General features: G+C 50.0%; 1 protein-coding gene across 1 annotated transcript in view; it reads right to left on the minus strand.

Annotated features, from left to right (window-relative positions):
* LOC146869609 (amine oxidase [copper-containing] 3-like) overlaps positions 1-16,347 on the minus strand; it is a 78,919-nt gene that overhangs the window by 21,484 nt on the left and 41,088 nt on the right. Inside the window, exon 2 of the mRNA XM_085608596.1 lies at positions 12,368-12,653. Coding sequence (XP_085464722.1) covers positions 12,368-12,653 — 286 coding nt within the window. The remainder of the gene's footprint in view (positions 1-12,367; positions 12,654-16,347) is intronic.

Below are 16,347 nucleotides of genomic sequence, written 5' to 3' on the forward strand. Positions count from 1 at the left end.
CTTGATTACATGCCCGTGCTCGTTGGTATATATTGGGATGACGACACACAAGGTTAAACACAGGATGGTGGAACATCAAAGTGCCTTTAGATGCAAAAAAACAAATACGCCCATGACAAGACACTATGTAGAAATGGGCCATACTGAGGACGACTTTACATGGATTGTTATTGACAAACCAAGATATAAAATCAATATGGAGCCCCTTGATAGAGTGCTTTTCCGACGGGAACAGAGATGGGTGTTCCGCATTAAAAGTCATGTGACAGGACTTCATGAGGATATCCCTTGGTGCTCATTATAGACGGACATATACTTACAGTTAATATGTAAATTAATACCCTGTGATTTCGACTAACACCTTTCTAGATAGTGACACTATTATACTAACTCTTGTGGTAGGATGCACTGCACACATACATAGGTGTTACTTAACTTGTAGCTACGTTGGTTCAGTCCATTGGAGAAAAGGTGATGGAATATTTTTCATTTGAAGACACTTGATAGGACATGGGCTTCTATTTAGTCAGTTTTCTATCCATAGTGTTACAACAGAGATGTTATACATGGATCGACATTTGAAAACTACAATTCCCATCACCCCTGTAGTCTTCGACAAACACATACATAAAAGAAAGTAATAATGTACTTTGTAAGCTGTTTGAATTATGTATTGAAGTTACATGTACAATGGAAACACTGACATTCTTGACATCTTTATTTTTATGATACTGCCCGTGTGAAAAGAAAAAAAAAAAAAGAATTTTCTTCAACATTAACTGAACCGGAAGTAGATTTTCCGCTTCCAGGTAGTGACGCATTAAGCAGGAAGAGTATTAAGAGCGGATGCGGCCGGTCTCCTTTCGGCCTCTACGTAACAGCTGGAAGAACCGGGAAAGTCGGTAAGGAGACCGCGTTGGAATCCCATTATATGTTGAGGGAATTGAGTGGTGTTTTATGCGATGCATCGTTGATGCTTTTTAGCACATGCTTGTTGTTTTTTTGGTTTTTATACCATTAGCATAGAATGCGGGCAATATGGACATGAATGATTGACAAGCAACAAAACGTTAATGATGAGAAAGTAATGTAGACTGTAGACTCTCTGTTTAGGATACATTGAAGATGTGCTGTATAAGGGACCGAGGAAAATGTATATATATGACATGGTTGTGGTTTTAATTGTGCTCTCCATGTTGCCTTTAGATTCTCGAGACTCATATGTAGAGGACCTCCTAAAGGGAGAGGCAGACAATTGGTCTGATATTGGTGAGATGACTTGAAATACACCAATTCCCATGTGTGTAGTGTGGTGATTTGTCGCTGGTTTCTCACATTCACTTGGGTATAATTTTTGTTTATATGGGATGTAAATATGATATAGGTAATGTGTTTTTATGTTCACAGAAAACAGAACAGACTGCAGTTGGTTCCTTGATCGTCCATATAAATAAGTATGTTTTTTTGTTTTAATTCACATTGACAGCAGAGTGACATGATGTCGGTCCTGAAGAATGCCACGAATCTCTGGTCATCAAGGCAGAAACATGTTGACCTAGTCTTCTAGGGAATATCCATATCCTTATTCCTCACACAGTTTTTTAGCTCTATCCATAGGGGATACTTATTAAAATTACTTTCCTCTGATGAGATAGTTTTAAACTCACTTTTGAAATATTTCGTGCACTCTGCCCCTCACTCATAGAAGCATTGGAGAAAAAACACCTCACGCTCCTCTCCTGAGGGAAAGTTGTAGCCCACACTGTGTACCTTGCGGTCCCAGTGTGCAAGAGGGAACCCAATGATGAAGCATGTTACCTCTGGGTGAGTGAGGGTTCTTGTCTTTAGAAAGCAATTGCTTCCTAATTTTCATAACCCATATTTACATTTAGTTGATACACCATCCAGTTACTTTTTGTGAGAAGTATGTGAGTGGAGTAGTACCGTGGATGGTAATAATTCCTCCAATTATGACCTTCTTGTGAGATTATATTTCATTTAACAACCCAATGCATTCTGGGAATGGTAGTCAACTTTTTATTGGCGAACATCCCTGAGATTGAGGGCGAGGCACTGGGCCTTTGCACTACTTTCCCTATGTAGCTCTCCATCAACGTTCTCATCTGAGTGAACTGCCTTTTTTTTTTTTTTGCATATTTATATAGCGCTGAACTCGACCCGAAGGTATTGTAGCGCTCTACACGAGCATCGTATTTACATTACACATTCAGGCTAGGGGAGATTAAGCCATTTGCCCAGAATCACAGGATGTGGACGCGACCCCGAGGCTCGAACCATGGTTTCCAGTACCAAAGTCGGCAGTCACAAGAGTTGCTGAAAACCGACAGTGCAGGTCGAGGGGAAGGTCAGCTAGGCAAAATAGATGAGGAGATATATCGCGCAATAATCACTCCACGCAAGGTAACTTAGCGTAAAAGGCCATTTTATTAGGACAGGGTTGGACAACCATAACCAAACATCAGACAAACCCCCCAACAATCCCCAACAACATAACTTCTCATTCCTCCATTCTCTCCCATACTCCAACTACTCCATCCCACTTCACACAGCAACCGCCTCACTTATCCCATTCGCTTCCTCACTTCTCTTCCAACCTCCTCCATCATCTCCATTCGTCGTAAACTGGTATGACGCACCCCCACCTTTCACCAGTATCCCCCTCCCCGGAAGGGTGAGTATGCCCGTCATGGACTCCTCCCCCCTCCCAAATCCGCTCCAAGCACTCACAACCCGTCCTAAACTGGCACGCTTATAGAAAAACTTAGTAGCCCTCAATCGAATCCCTCGACTGTAGGGTGGGCGGGTGGCCAAACAACCTAACTAACCCACCCTGAGGCGCTGGGGAAAGGAAGAGGAAGGACTTCCTCTTCCAGCCCCCTTTATCCTCCTAACGACCCCACCCCTTATCCCACCCCTTCCATACCCTGTCCCTCCCTTGCGCGAAATCCCCGGGGGAAGACTAGTCCGCTGACCTTTCTTCCCCCGGGGGCCGCATCGCGCAATAATCTCTCCACGCAAGGTAACTTAGCGTAAAAGGCCATTTTATTAGGACAGGGTTGGACAACCATAACCAAACATCAGACAAACCCCCCAACAATCCCCAACAACATAACTTCTCATTCCTTCATTCTCTCCCATACTCCAACTACTCCATCCCACTTCACACAGCAACCGCCTGACTTATCCCATTCACTTCCTCACTTCTCTTCCAACCTGTTCTATCATCTCCATTCGTTGTAAACTGGTATGACGCACCCCCACCTTTCATCAGTATCCCCCTCCCCGGAAGAGTGAGTATGCCCGTCATGGACTCCTCCCCCCTCCCAAATCCGCCAACCAGGGAACCCCCGGAGGGCGGTTACCTGCCCCACCCCATTCCAGTGCACCTTTCGCCCTCACGCTCTTCGACACCAGATAGACTCGTTCCATAAACCACTAATAACATCCCTCAACTCCATCATATAGTACGCATTGCCCATGTGCGAAAGGTGCACGCCATCGTCTCTAAAAAGCAGGGGCTCCTCAAGCCGCAGTCCAGTGTGCGCCAGCACTTTGATCCCAATGTTCTCACAAAAGACCCACATTGCCCTATTCAATTTCCTTTGGGCTCGTTCAACCGCTGCGGGCTTCAATGCCCCCCTCCAGATCCGACGAGGGATGAACTCAGTCCACACAATACAGGCACCAGCCAGATTGCGTTTCATAGCCTCCAAGTCCCTTTGCATCAAATACAGCAACGACACCCCTGATTGCTTCACCAGGTCATTCTCCCCCAGGTGGATGATGAGCAAGTCCGGACATCCCCTCTGCGACACTTTCTTCGTCAGCCAGGGCAATAGCTCCCCCCAGCGCATCCCACTCTTGCCCCACCAATGTACCTCGTGATGGCTGCTTCTCAGGCCCAGGCTACGACCATACACCTGCCTGTCGGAATACTTGGAGGCCCAATGCACAAATGAATGTCCAACGATCCAGGTAACCGTCTTGGCTCCCGGACCCCCAACACAACATACGAAGAAAGGAGAAATTAGAACACGAAACATAACAGAACCGCCCCACAGCCGTCGCGCCCCTGCGCACCGTGCCGCTCTACTTCCTTACGTACCGCTCGCCACAGTGCGACCTCCATCTACCAATCCGCCTGATCTTGTGCCAGGACCACCCCAGCCGCGCAGCCGCCGTCGCCGTGCTGATCCGGAAAGAGTGCGTCCCATACCCTGCCGGGTCCCTACCTAGTCGCCTCACTGCCATACGCAACACCGCCAGCAGCTGAAAAGCTGTGACCCGTTTCCCGGAAGCATGACAAAAGATCTCTCCTACACTCCTACCCACCTGCCCGCAAAGGCTCTCCATTCTCGCACAGGACAAACACCCGCCTCTCCCGACTCGCACAACCATACCCAAGTGCCTCTTCCAGCCTGGTCTGTTTTCGACCTCCCCAGCCAAATACCCAGGCGCGCTCCATCCATTCGAACGTCCTCAAATACCCTACCCGGAGCACCTCTAGCCCCCAACAACTCCGAAACCCGGAAGGCCCCAAAAAACATCCACGTCATGCAGAACCGAAACAGCGCCACTTCCACCTCGTCATAACAACAGAAACTCAATTCCGCCAAGATGTCCACCAGCAATTCAAACGTAATAGCTGCACGCACGGCTGCCCCCCCAGTCCCCCCACGCACCCTACCCCAACCCCTCAACATCTTACTCAGCAACTCACTCCGTGCGGGATCAAACCCCAAATAAACCATCCGATAGAAGGAAATCCCCGCCAACTTCCCCGCAATCGTAACTGGCGACAAACCCTTGTCCATGCAGTGCAAAACATACCTCAGCACTCCCTCCTCACAATCCCCCTGCGACATACGCCAGGCATCCTTCGACCATCCCAGAAAAGCACCCAACTCAGCCCAAGCCAAACGATACGCCCGCCTTGTAGAATCCGCAACAGACTTCTCAACCAACTCCACCACTCTCACTCCCCCCAGCTCCAGATACCCTCCGGCACGTTGGTCTTGAAAACCTCTGCTCCGGGCGCCAACGTTCTGAAACGCTGCCACTGCGAACGAGACAATGCATCCGCAACGTCATTGCTAGCGCCCGGCACATGCTTCGCGCGAAACAGCACATTGAAACGCAGACACAGCAGCATAAAACTTCGCAGCAAGCGCAGCACCCGCAGATCCCTGGCCCTCTGATGATTCACCAGGTCAGCCACCGTCCGGTTGTCCACATGGAACAACACTGATCTGTTCTGAAATTCCAGCCCCCACACCTGCAATGCCACCACAAAGCGGAAAAAACTCCAAAAACGCAATACTCCTGCCCTGTGTCAACCAGTGCACCGGCCACTGTTCCGCGCACCATCTCCCGTCCCAGAAAATGGCAAAACCTTGTGCCCCAGCTGCATCCGAAAAGATTTGCACCTGCCACACCATATTGTCATCCGCAAAGTCCAAGGAGACCCCGTTGAAATCGCTCAGAAACGTGTGCCAAGTCCGCAGATCCGCCCGCACGCCCATGGAAATCCGCACCTTGTGGTGGGGCAGCACCTCCCCCGACATGGCCAGCCCCAGCCGCCTGCAAAAAGTCCTGCCAGCCCTCACCACGCGACACGCGAAATTCAGTAAACCCAACAACCGCTGGACGGACCTCAAGTCAATCTTCCGCTGCACCACCACATGCAGCAAAAATTCCTGCATTTCCTCCGCCTTCTGCTGGGGCAACCGCGCCACCCAGGCGACCGAGTCCAATTCAATCCCCAGAAACAACAGACAACAACTGGGCCCAGCCGTCTTTTACGGCGCCAAGGGAACCCCAAACTCACCAGCCATTTGCTGAAAATGCCTCAACGCGCCCCCGCACTCGCTCGACTGCCCACGCCCGACGAACAAGAAGTCGTCCAAATAGTGGGACACCAGCCGGTGCCCCGATCTGTCTGTGAAAGCCCACTGCAGGAAGGAACTGTAAGTCTCGAACAGCGCACAAGATACCGTACAACCCATGGGCAAAACCTTGTCCACGAAGATTGCCCCCCCAAACTGCATCCCCAGCAAAGGAAAATCCGCCGGGTGAATGGGCAGGAGGTGAAACGCAGACTTGATGTCACACTTAGCCAATTCTGCCCCCCGGCCACACGCCCTCACCAGCTCAATCGCATCATCCACCGACACATATAGGACCCTGGAATCCTCCTCCGCGATGAAATCATTCACCGACGCCCCCTCCGGCCACGAGAAGTGGTGAATCACGCGAAACTCCCCTGGTTCCTTCATCGGTACCACCCCCAAAGGGGATACGATAAGCTCAGGCAAAGGCCACATGTCAAATGGGCCCGCAACCCTCCCTTCCAGAACTTCTTTCCGCAATTTGGCCTCCACCACCCCCGGCAAATCTTTCGCTGACCTCAAATTCTCCGCCCATCTGCGCTCCCGCGGTCCTTGATACCCCACCCAAAACCCTTCAGTGAACCCCCAGTAAAGCTTCAATGCCGCTTCCCCATCAGGATACCGGGAGAGCCACGGACTCATGGCCTCCACCTTAACCGGCGTAGGAGCCCTTCAGCCCAGACTGGCTCCGGCCCTTGGTAATCCGCCACTGCTCGGAGGGAGTGGCCAGCGTAAAACATTGTGTGACCGGGTGTCGCCCTCCACACTTAGAACACTCGTGTTTGAACTTACACGGGTAGCGGGAGCAGAAGCCCTTGTTAAAGTTCCAGCAGGCCCCCGTGGTGGCTCCCCCGCTCTTGGCCGACTGTCCAGCTGCGCCGGCAGCAGCAGCCTGTCCTCCTGCACTCGTGACACCAGTTTGTCCTCCCCCCGCCCCTGTCGAAGCGGGACGGGACTGAAAAGGCCGATACGTCACCGGAAGCCCGCTGGCCGTATGCGTGGACGCGGACGATTGTGTCGACGACATCCACTGTACCCACAACTCCTGGTCCACCTCTCCCCAGGGCTTATCAGGATTCACACTGATCCGGGCCCGAAACTCCTCATCATAGCTAAGCCAGGCGAAACCCCCAAAGTGCATCTGCGCTTTGCGAATAATATCTATGTATTTAAATAACGCGATGGCCCTGTCCTGATGTTTTTCGCAATAAATACTCACGTAAATCAAAAAGGCCGACGTCCAATTCTCCATGAACACATCGACATACTCATGTTTCCAAATCCGTGTCCTCGTTTTTTCGGACAAGTGCGACCCTAAAGGCATCGCCAAGCCCATGTAGGGCAGCTTCTTTTTGTGCTTCTCCCCCCCCTCATCTTTCCCATCCTTCTCCCCTCCTTGTCTGTCTGAACACCGGCCCCCACGAGCCGCTTCCCATCCCCCCCCAGGTCCGTCACCTTCTTCAGGTCCGTCCCCTGTGCCGTCGCTCCCGCCTCCCGCACCGATCCGTCACCTACCCCCACTGACCTGCATGTCTTCTTACTCTCAGCCTTGTCCCCCCCTACCACGCACCCCAACTGCAATGGTGCCGGGCACCTCCTGCGCCCGTCCGAACACTGGGGCCGTCGTCCTCTCCACGGGCGTCCTGCTACAGGTGGCCTGTTGCGCCTGCAAAACACCAACCTTTCGGGTTGCCGCCTTTCCCTTCACCTCATGCACCTCACGCAGCTCACCTTCCTCCAACTCCTCACCATCCGACTCATAATCCAGCTCCTCCTCGAAATCATCCGTACACAAATCCGTCCGCACCTCACGCACCACTCGCTTCACACCCTTGCCATGCGCACCCTGCACAAACCATACTCCGGCGCCGACGATGCCCGCTCCCGCGATGGAGGGCAGGCCGCCGCGGACCCCCTGGCCTCAGCAAACTGCGCTGGCTTGAATCCCCCCCCCCCCCGCGCGCGGGACCAACATAGTCCGAAGGGGCCCCAGCGCCACCAGGTCTCTGAAACGTCAAGTCAGTCCCTGACTCATCCACCCATGTTGTAAATTGAAACAACGATGTGATTAAGCATTTACTAAAGACATTAATTCCCCTTTTATAGATCGTGTTTTCTCTGTTATGTTGACCGAAGCTTGGACTCCATTTTGTATTGTCATGCTCTTGCGTGTTCCCCACGAGATGAGTCCAACCTCTGTGTTAGTTGCTCTTGCAATCTGCCTAGTAACAGTCTATAAATAGCTCCTTTGTCTATCTGGCACATGCCCAGACTTGACCACATCTGTTATCAGTTAGCCTTGCTTGACCATGTTTTCGCGGGCTCAAGGAGTGCGTTAGCTCCGCCCACATATTGATTCAGTATTGAAAATGACCATAAATGGTAATGTTCTTCGGCCTCATGTTGTATCCACCCGCTTATGAGCCCCTCTGTTGTGTATAAAAGGGGACCATGTACGAAGGTTCTTTGTGCTACTCTATGCAATACTGAAGAGTGTTGTGTGGATTGTAGAACCACCCTTAAGGGTTAATAAATGCTGTCTTTGTACTTTGCAGTTTCCGTGCCAACTTCCTTATAGATTCCATTACAGGAGAGCGAACCCTTGTGTCCTGCGGGCCTAGCTGGGGCCTGTATTCATCACCCATACCCACCAGCCGCGCCCTGCCGCCCGCCCCGCACTTCCCCCGCGTGCCGCCGCCCCGCCCTCGGACCGCACCCCCCCGGCGCCACCCCCCCCCGCTGCCCTCTCCCTGGCCTCGCACATCTCCCCCCACTTACGCTCCGTCTCCTCAATCAACCGACGCTGTTCCCGGATGCGCTCCTCCAACGACATCCCCTCCCACCGGTCGTCCCACCGGACATCGCCCCTGCCCACGCCCCCCCTAGACCCCCCCGCCGCCTTTGCCGGGCCCTTGCTTTTGCCCCCCCGCCCCCCACCCTTCCCCTTGCACCCACCCTGGACTCCGGGGGCAATTCCCCCCACCCACCCCCCTCCCCCCTGCCAACTCACTACCAGAGAGATACAGCGCAAAATCCTCCCCCACCGGCTCCTCACTCTCCTCCCCCGGGTCACTGTCCTCACTGTACTCAACCAGGCCCCCGCCCCTCCCCCGCCCAAGCGCCACGTCCCCCCCGCTCCGCCTGCACCCCTCCCATGATCGCCCCCGTGGGACCTCCTGCACCAGAATCACCTGGCCCCCTACCCCCCCTGACCCCCCCCTCCCCCACCCCGCAAACTCCTGTGGCCCCCAGCGCAGGGGGGCTCATACGCCGACCCCCACGCTTCCCCCCGTGTCCCCCTCTCCTGGCCCCCCCCCCGCGCGGTCACCGCGTGCTTTTTTGGAGGCGGTTCCTCCATACATGCTGCCACTGCCGCCGCCACCCCCGCGGAAGCCGAGCGCGGTGTCCGGGTCATCCCCACCCATGCCTGGTCTAAAACCCCCAGCCGCAGGAGATCCGCTGTCCCCGCGCGGCCGAGGAGCTGCAGCGCTGCGCGCACCGCAGCGTTATCTGGCCTCTGCCCCTCGCCTACCTTCATCGCCGATCAACCGCCTCCGCGCCCCCAAGATCCCCGCCTCCACCGATGCGTGCACCGCTCCCAGGCCGCCACCCGTCGCCAGACTGGGCCGCCTCGTGTCCGCCGCTCCGCCGCCTGCAGGCCCCGACAGAAAAACCAACGCAGATCCCGAAACCCTTCCAAACAACCTAACTAACCCACCCTGAGGCGCTGGGGAAAGGAAGAGGAAGGACTTCCTCTTCCAGCCCCCTTTATCCTCCTAACGACCCCACCCCTTATCCCACCCCTTCCATATCCTGTCCCTCCCTTGCGCGAAATCCCCGGGGGAAGACTAGTCCGCTGACCTTTCTTCCCCCGGGGGCCGCATTTTCACTTAACTCAAAGCCTCCTCTAATTAAAACAAATAAATAAATAAACCACATACTTAAGCGGAGACCACATGAGAACGTTGTTTTACAGTTTAATGGAGCCCACCAAAGTAAACATCGCAGAGTACATTGCTGATTGCTTTTAAACAAACAACTTCGTCCTTTGTGGATTTTTTGTCTCCTTTCCAGTGAATTGTTAGTTTTTTGAAGAGTTAAATTCACAGGGTTAGAAGAGCTTTCGTAAATAAAAGATTACTGGGACATTCTCAGAAAGATATCATTAATTATCCTGCCTACTTTTGAGTAGTTTTTTGTTTCCTAATTAACAGTGGATTCCAGGAGTACTCCTGGGAGAGTTGGAAAGTGCTTTTCAGGAATACTCCCATGCATTAATGTTTATGCATGTGTAAATGCAGAAGGTGTACATTTACACACTCGGATATATTTTGTAAAAGTGCATTTAAAACATGTTTCTCTATTTTTTAATCCTCTACATAGAAAATAGTATTACTCTTGGAGTGTTTAAACTTCAGGAAAAAAAATCAAAATAAAAACCATCCTTCTGGTCTTTATGTTTGTGTTCATTAATCATTTCATTCGTCCTGTGCGTAGCAGTTTTTTATTTTAAAAAACACGGCAGTAGGAAGGGAAAAGGTCAACGCCTGCTTCTGTTTTCCACATGCCAGTCTCCATGGTGACGGGATGCAAGAGGCAGGCATTATAATCGAGCCAGGCTCGAGGCTAGCCTTGCTCGGCTGGACAAACTATATATTGCAAACAGCCCAGGTAAAATTGAAAGTACACAAAACACAACCCTTAAAATCCAGCAAGTGTTTAATGTACCAGAACTCACCCTCTGAGAATAGTAACAACAGAGAGCGGTTGCTTCTACTTGTGAAGTATTTGCCCTGTTTCCTGATTGTTAGTATGATGACTGTTTGATTGTGGCTAGAACTGCCTTTTAAGAACATAACACTTTGAGGTTACTTCCTCGAGGGACCGTCCCAAACGTCCTCTAAAGATGCATTTTTATTCTATTATGTTTGATGATCCTGGCCCGATGTGCTTTCAACATTGCCACTGATGTATTTCAAATCTCCCTTGAGCACATCTGAATCCAAACTACCAAGCCAATTCTTATACTGGGAAGGAAACAAGCTTCCGGGGACCGGTTTCTGGCATCACAGCCTTCGTCGGCCCGGCTTGCCTGAATCCTGATGGTGCAATGAGCAAGGGACTCACGTCTGAGCATACCCTCCCACACCGGAAGCTTGTTTCCTTCCCAGTATAAGAATTGGCTTGGTAGTTTGGTTTGCCCTGTTTCCATCATGCACTGGGACAGGTACAGACTAATTTGCATGTAGCCAGGTTCTGAGCTGGGATGGTGCAGTGAGCTAAAAAACGGTGATGGATTAAAACCATGATCTCTTGACTTGGTAAGAGTATTCTGCATCATTCAGAAACTCTGTCCATCACCACCCCCTTTTTCCCTAATCGTTTTTATCCACACTCAGTGTGGGAGGGTATGCTCAGACGTGAGTCCCTTGCTCATTGCACCATCAGGATTCAGGCAAGCCGGGCCGACGAAGGCTGTGATGCCAGAAACCGAAAAAAAAACCCGGAAGCTTGTTTCCTTCCCAGTATAAGAATTGGCTTGGTAGTTTGGTTTGCCCTGTTCCCATCATGCACTGGGACAGGTACAGACTACTTTGCATGTAGCCAGGTTCTGAGCTGGGATGGTGCAGTGAGCTAAAAAACGGTGATGGATTAAAACCATGATCTCTTGACTTGGTAAGAGTATTCTGCATCATTCAGAAACTCTGTCCATCACCACCCCCTTTTTCCTACAACCGATCTATGTTCTGAACCCCCAAAATGGTATTTGAAGACCGACAGTACAATCTGGAGAGGGCTGCAGGAGATACAAAGCTGCCACTGAGAGTGGCGAATGCAGACCTTCTCAGGGCATTGGTACGACCCAAACATTTAATTGTGCCCATGACATCTAGAGTCTGTGAACTGTTCCTGTCTCGGAACGCAGCGGATCTAAACAATGGGTCAGTCTGTAATGCAACTGGCGCTCATGTAAAGCGCTTTCATACACTTGGGGCGAATTTGCGCTACATAAAACTGCAACAAAAAAAAAAGCAGAAAGGGAAGGGACCTCACACCAACATGTTAATGTTAATGTTAAGGCGATTTCTAAAGCACACGATTACCCGAAGGTGTCCTGGCGCTGGATTACTTCTCTTTAGACAACATGTCACCTCTCCTTTCACATAAAAGCGGTCTATGGTGACTGCAAATCGGCAAGAGAGCTATTCTTGCATAGATGAATGAAGGACCACAAAAACGGGCCCTCTCCTCTTTTACCACATGCGTTACATTGCTTGGCATAAATATTGCATCCACAACACCGACCTAACCACTACATCAAGAGGTAAGTAGTAGTAGATGTATGCCTAACTCAACCATGCACAGATGGGCGATGTGGCAGTGAGATATTTTTGCAGGCTGATATTGGTGACGTCGGTATAGCATCATACAGCCTATAGGCGAATGCAGACACCTACCTTGCCCAGTTCATTGAATTCTCTACCGGACTCGTTTCCGGCAGGTACTCCCCGGCGAAGCTGACAATCTGGATCCGGTAGGAGCGCGGGTGACCCCACTTGTTGGTCTGGTTGCTGGCGAAGTGGACGTAGCGGGGCATTTTGTCATTCAGACGATAGGCAGCCTGGTTTTCCGTTTCCACCACTTGTCGGACAATCTTTGGCCTTTGAATCTGCACTTCTGGTTGCCAAGGGATGTTGAAAGGCTCGAACTTCATGTGTTGTGTCAAAAAAGAGTTAGAGGTTCCTGGAAAACAAGAACAAAAGATGCAATTTGAGGCTCCACTCTTGCTGCCAAGCCTAGAGAAGAGGAGATGTTCTGTCTTGTGACACAAAGTTACAAACCCTGATTCACCATCTGACTTCTTGTTTGCTTTCCGGAATTTTAGAACAGTCCATCATGTAGATATTTTGAGCCTACCTTGAGGTCAACGTCAATATCTCATTAAATCGGCCATAATGACTCATGTTGACTACTAAAGACGCTTACATGCAGGCGGAAACTTATCGACACCAAAGGGGATGATGGACTTATCAACACACGTTTGTGCGAAATGATGTGAACATGCATGACCAAACCCATGGACATACAATGATATCCACCTTGATATACACTCACACCAGTGCTCAATGTGTAAAAGAATAAGCGCTGGGTCCCAAGGTTTTGCAAAGAAGCCCGCGGCCTGCGCTTTTGAATGCCAGCATGCCGAATACCAAGGATGCATTCTGTTGCTTCCATCTTAGTCATCTTTAATCCACCACCAGACACTTCCTATCTCCTTCTCTAACTCTTGCTTGTTGTTGATCCCTGCATTCTCCATGTGTCATTATTTTCTAGGTGTTCTCTTCCTCCCTCTTTCCCCCTTTTGTGTTTTTCTGGACGAAATCCTGTTGTGGAAAAATAAGTCCCGGTCCCCAGAAATAGGTGCCCCTGGCTCTCACCTGCAACCGCTGGCTCAAATTAAGCACTGACTCACCCATTCATGCAGACATCTCTCGGTGAACTAGGAGCCTTAATTAAAGAAGGGGGTCTGCCTTCCTCTTCATATCCCCACCTCATCTAGAGCTTGGCAATGCGGCGTTCCCGATGATGGAGCTGCTGCTGGCTCCACCCTCAGGCACTTCTGCTCAGTGGACCATACACCAATGGAAACAGAGTAGAGAGGCCGTCCAGTGTAGCACAGCCCTTCTAATGCCATCTACAAAGGATTTGTGTTTTTTTGGAGAACAGCAAATTTAACCCTCCTGGTCCAGAAAAATCTCTGAAATATACCTTCGAGCTGGGCGCAAACTGTCTTAAACCTTACAAAAAGCGATGGTTGGAAGACTTTGGGACAGACATCTGGGCACAACCCCCTACTTGGGAAGTCTCAGCACAGAATGATGGGTGAAATGCTTCAGATAATCTCAGCTGCCAGAAATTTCTCTGGACTGCATTTATATCCATTGTTTTTTCAGCTCTGCTGTGCCATTACAAACAGGCACCAACCTTATGCAAATGAGTCTTGGCTCACTGTGCCTTAGAACTCAAAACGCTATGATGTCTGGTAGGATAGGTATACCCAGCCACGGGTCTGAGTTCCATGTGAGATAGGACTCAAGATACACCTCACCGATGAGGCCCAGTTACCAGTCGCCTCCTCCTTTGGTACCCTGAACACTACCACTGATTTTGTTTTGTTGAGTGCTAATAGTTTGAATGGGGTTGTATAGGGGCCAGAAATCGAAGGTCAACAACAAATATTGTGACCAGATATCCACCAAAATCCATAATATTGTTAGTTAGGATTGTATTTCGATAGGAAGAGCATTTCTGTTTTCCTAATAACGTTGGTGCCATTTGAGGAATTTTCACAAAACTTTCCAATAAAAATGTTCTTTCACCTCAGCTCCAAACTGAAAAGTTTCATCAAGCGGGGGATGAAAAGAAGGAGGAGTCCCAAAACACATTTTCCGTTTGGAAATGTAGACACAAATACAGCCAAACCCTCTGAACGGATTTACACCAAATTTGGTGGAAAGTTAGATCTAGGTCCAGAAAATGAGCATTTTGTGATTTGGTGTTAATCCATTCAGTAGTTTCTGAGCAATGTAGGTTAAAAAAACCTATAGATATTTTATGTGGTGGATAGCCAAACCATGGACTCGGATTGGCTGGCCACAACTTTAAGTTCAAGTTGCGTCCGCCATCTTTGGACTCGGGGACTCAGTCCCCATGTACTCAACAAATAAGATAATTATGGTGCAAGGGGGCCGGGTGGAGGTACTCTCACACATTGGATGGGTTGGGGGGGGGGGTCATAAAGCGTCACCCTCTGTGATTTAAACAATAAATGTAAGGGTTTTGTTTTTGGCATTCACTGGAACTTCTGGTCCACCATGGCAATCTTCGCACGGCCCCTAAAGTTTGCTACACTTGAATCTACACACACGCACATATGTGTGTATATATGTATACTGTTCTTCACAATATATGTATGTCGATAGTAAATCTAAACTTACCTATATATAGTTACCTTTAAGATGCATCGTGAGAGTAACTATAGTATCTTTTTTTAGTTATATTTCTTTTAAAAAGGGACATGCATGGTCCAAGATGTTCATCTGATTCTTGTTCATGTTTCACTGGTGAGGTTGCAGGACAGAAGTGCTTTGGATGAGGGACAGGGAAAGGGTAGGGGTTGTAGGGACACCTGGAGAGGGGCCTTGACAAGGGTTCAGGAATGTTGGCAGTCACCCTCCAAAAGGCTTTGTAAAGAAGCAGTAGGGTTCAGGAGGTTGTGGGAGGGAGGAGGCAGTTTCCCTGTGCCAGTAGTGACAGGGTGGGGTGAAAGATGGAAACAGGAATGAAGAGTAATAAGTAGGGTGAAAGTAGGGAGGTTAGGAGGAGGGTCTGCGGAATAGGTGGTTGGATGAGTGCAGTCACTGGAGAGAAAAGCATGCGGAGAAGGGGTGCTATTTAGCCCCAGTCTCTCAGTGTGCTGGGAATCTAAAGTGAGTGGCTGTTGCTATGTAGGAGGAGGGGAGGCTTAAGTGGGAGATGTGTGGGATCAGGGAAAGGGGATAGCGCGAGCCAGACAGCCTTGCTGTAGTTGATTTTCTAGCCCCTACCCCTTCCTAGAATATGCTTTCATTGCTCGAATTTGCTACTTCAAAAGAGTCCATCATGAAAAGGGTAGCAATACAGCTGTTCTGCAGCAGTATTGTTGGCTCTATGGCACTGACGGTAAGCAACATTGTACACACACACAAGATACTGCCTGTAACTACTCATTGCCCTAGGAGCCAAGGAAAAGGCCTCACGGAATGAAGAAATGACGACTTAGAGCCTGACTTAGACTTTGGCAGAGAGGATGCTCCATCCCAATGTGACTGAGTGCCCTCTCCACCAAAGCAAAGTTCTGCACAAATCATTTAGGGTCAGGAGCAACCACGGTCCATGCAGGTAACAGCAGTGGTGCGATGGGCCGGGTAAAGGGGGGATTTTGAGGGACGCTGCAGAGAGAAAATTAAATAAATAATACATTTTTTCTCGGCATCGTCCCTTGAAATTGCGCCTTACACGGCCCCACCACTGTTACCTGCCTGGACCGCGGCTGGTCAGGAGGAACTTGATTATGTAGACAATGGAGAATACTCTGTCTCCGTCGCCTACATAGAGATCTGACAGACAGATGGAGTAAGGTTTGGCTGTGTGTTCCCCACCCTATTTGGAATGGGTGAACACATGGCAAGTTTTTATTGTCCGAGCAGTGAAAACTACAGAACGACCCCCATGCCATGGGAGAAATCTCCCATGGTGAGGCGGCATTGTTTCTTTTAATTTTCAAAATGAAAATTCTGCTAACAAAACTTCTTTTTGAAAATGAAAAAAATCGAAATTTTGACGTACAACTCCGTCAAACTTTCAATGCATTTACAGGAACTGCTGTCACAACAGT

Source organism: Triturus cristatus, chromosome 1_1 (assembly GCF_964204655.1).
Source record: "Triturus cristatus chromosome 1_1, aTriCri1.1, whole genome shotgun sequence".
NCBI lineage: Eukaryota > Metazoa > Chordata > Amphibia > Caudata > Salamandridae > Triturus > Triturus cristatus.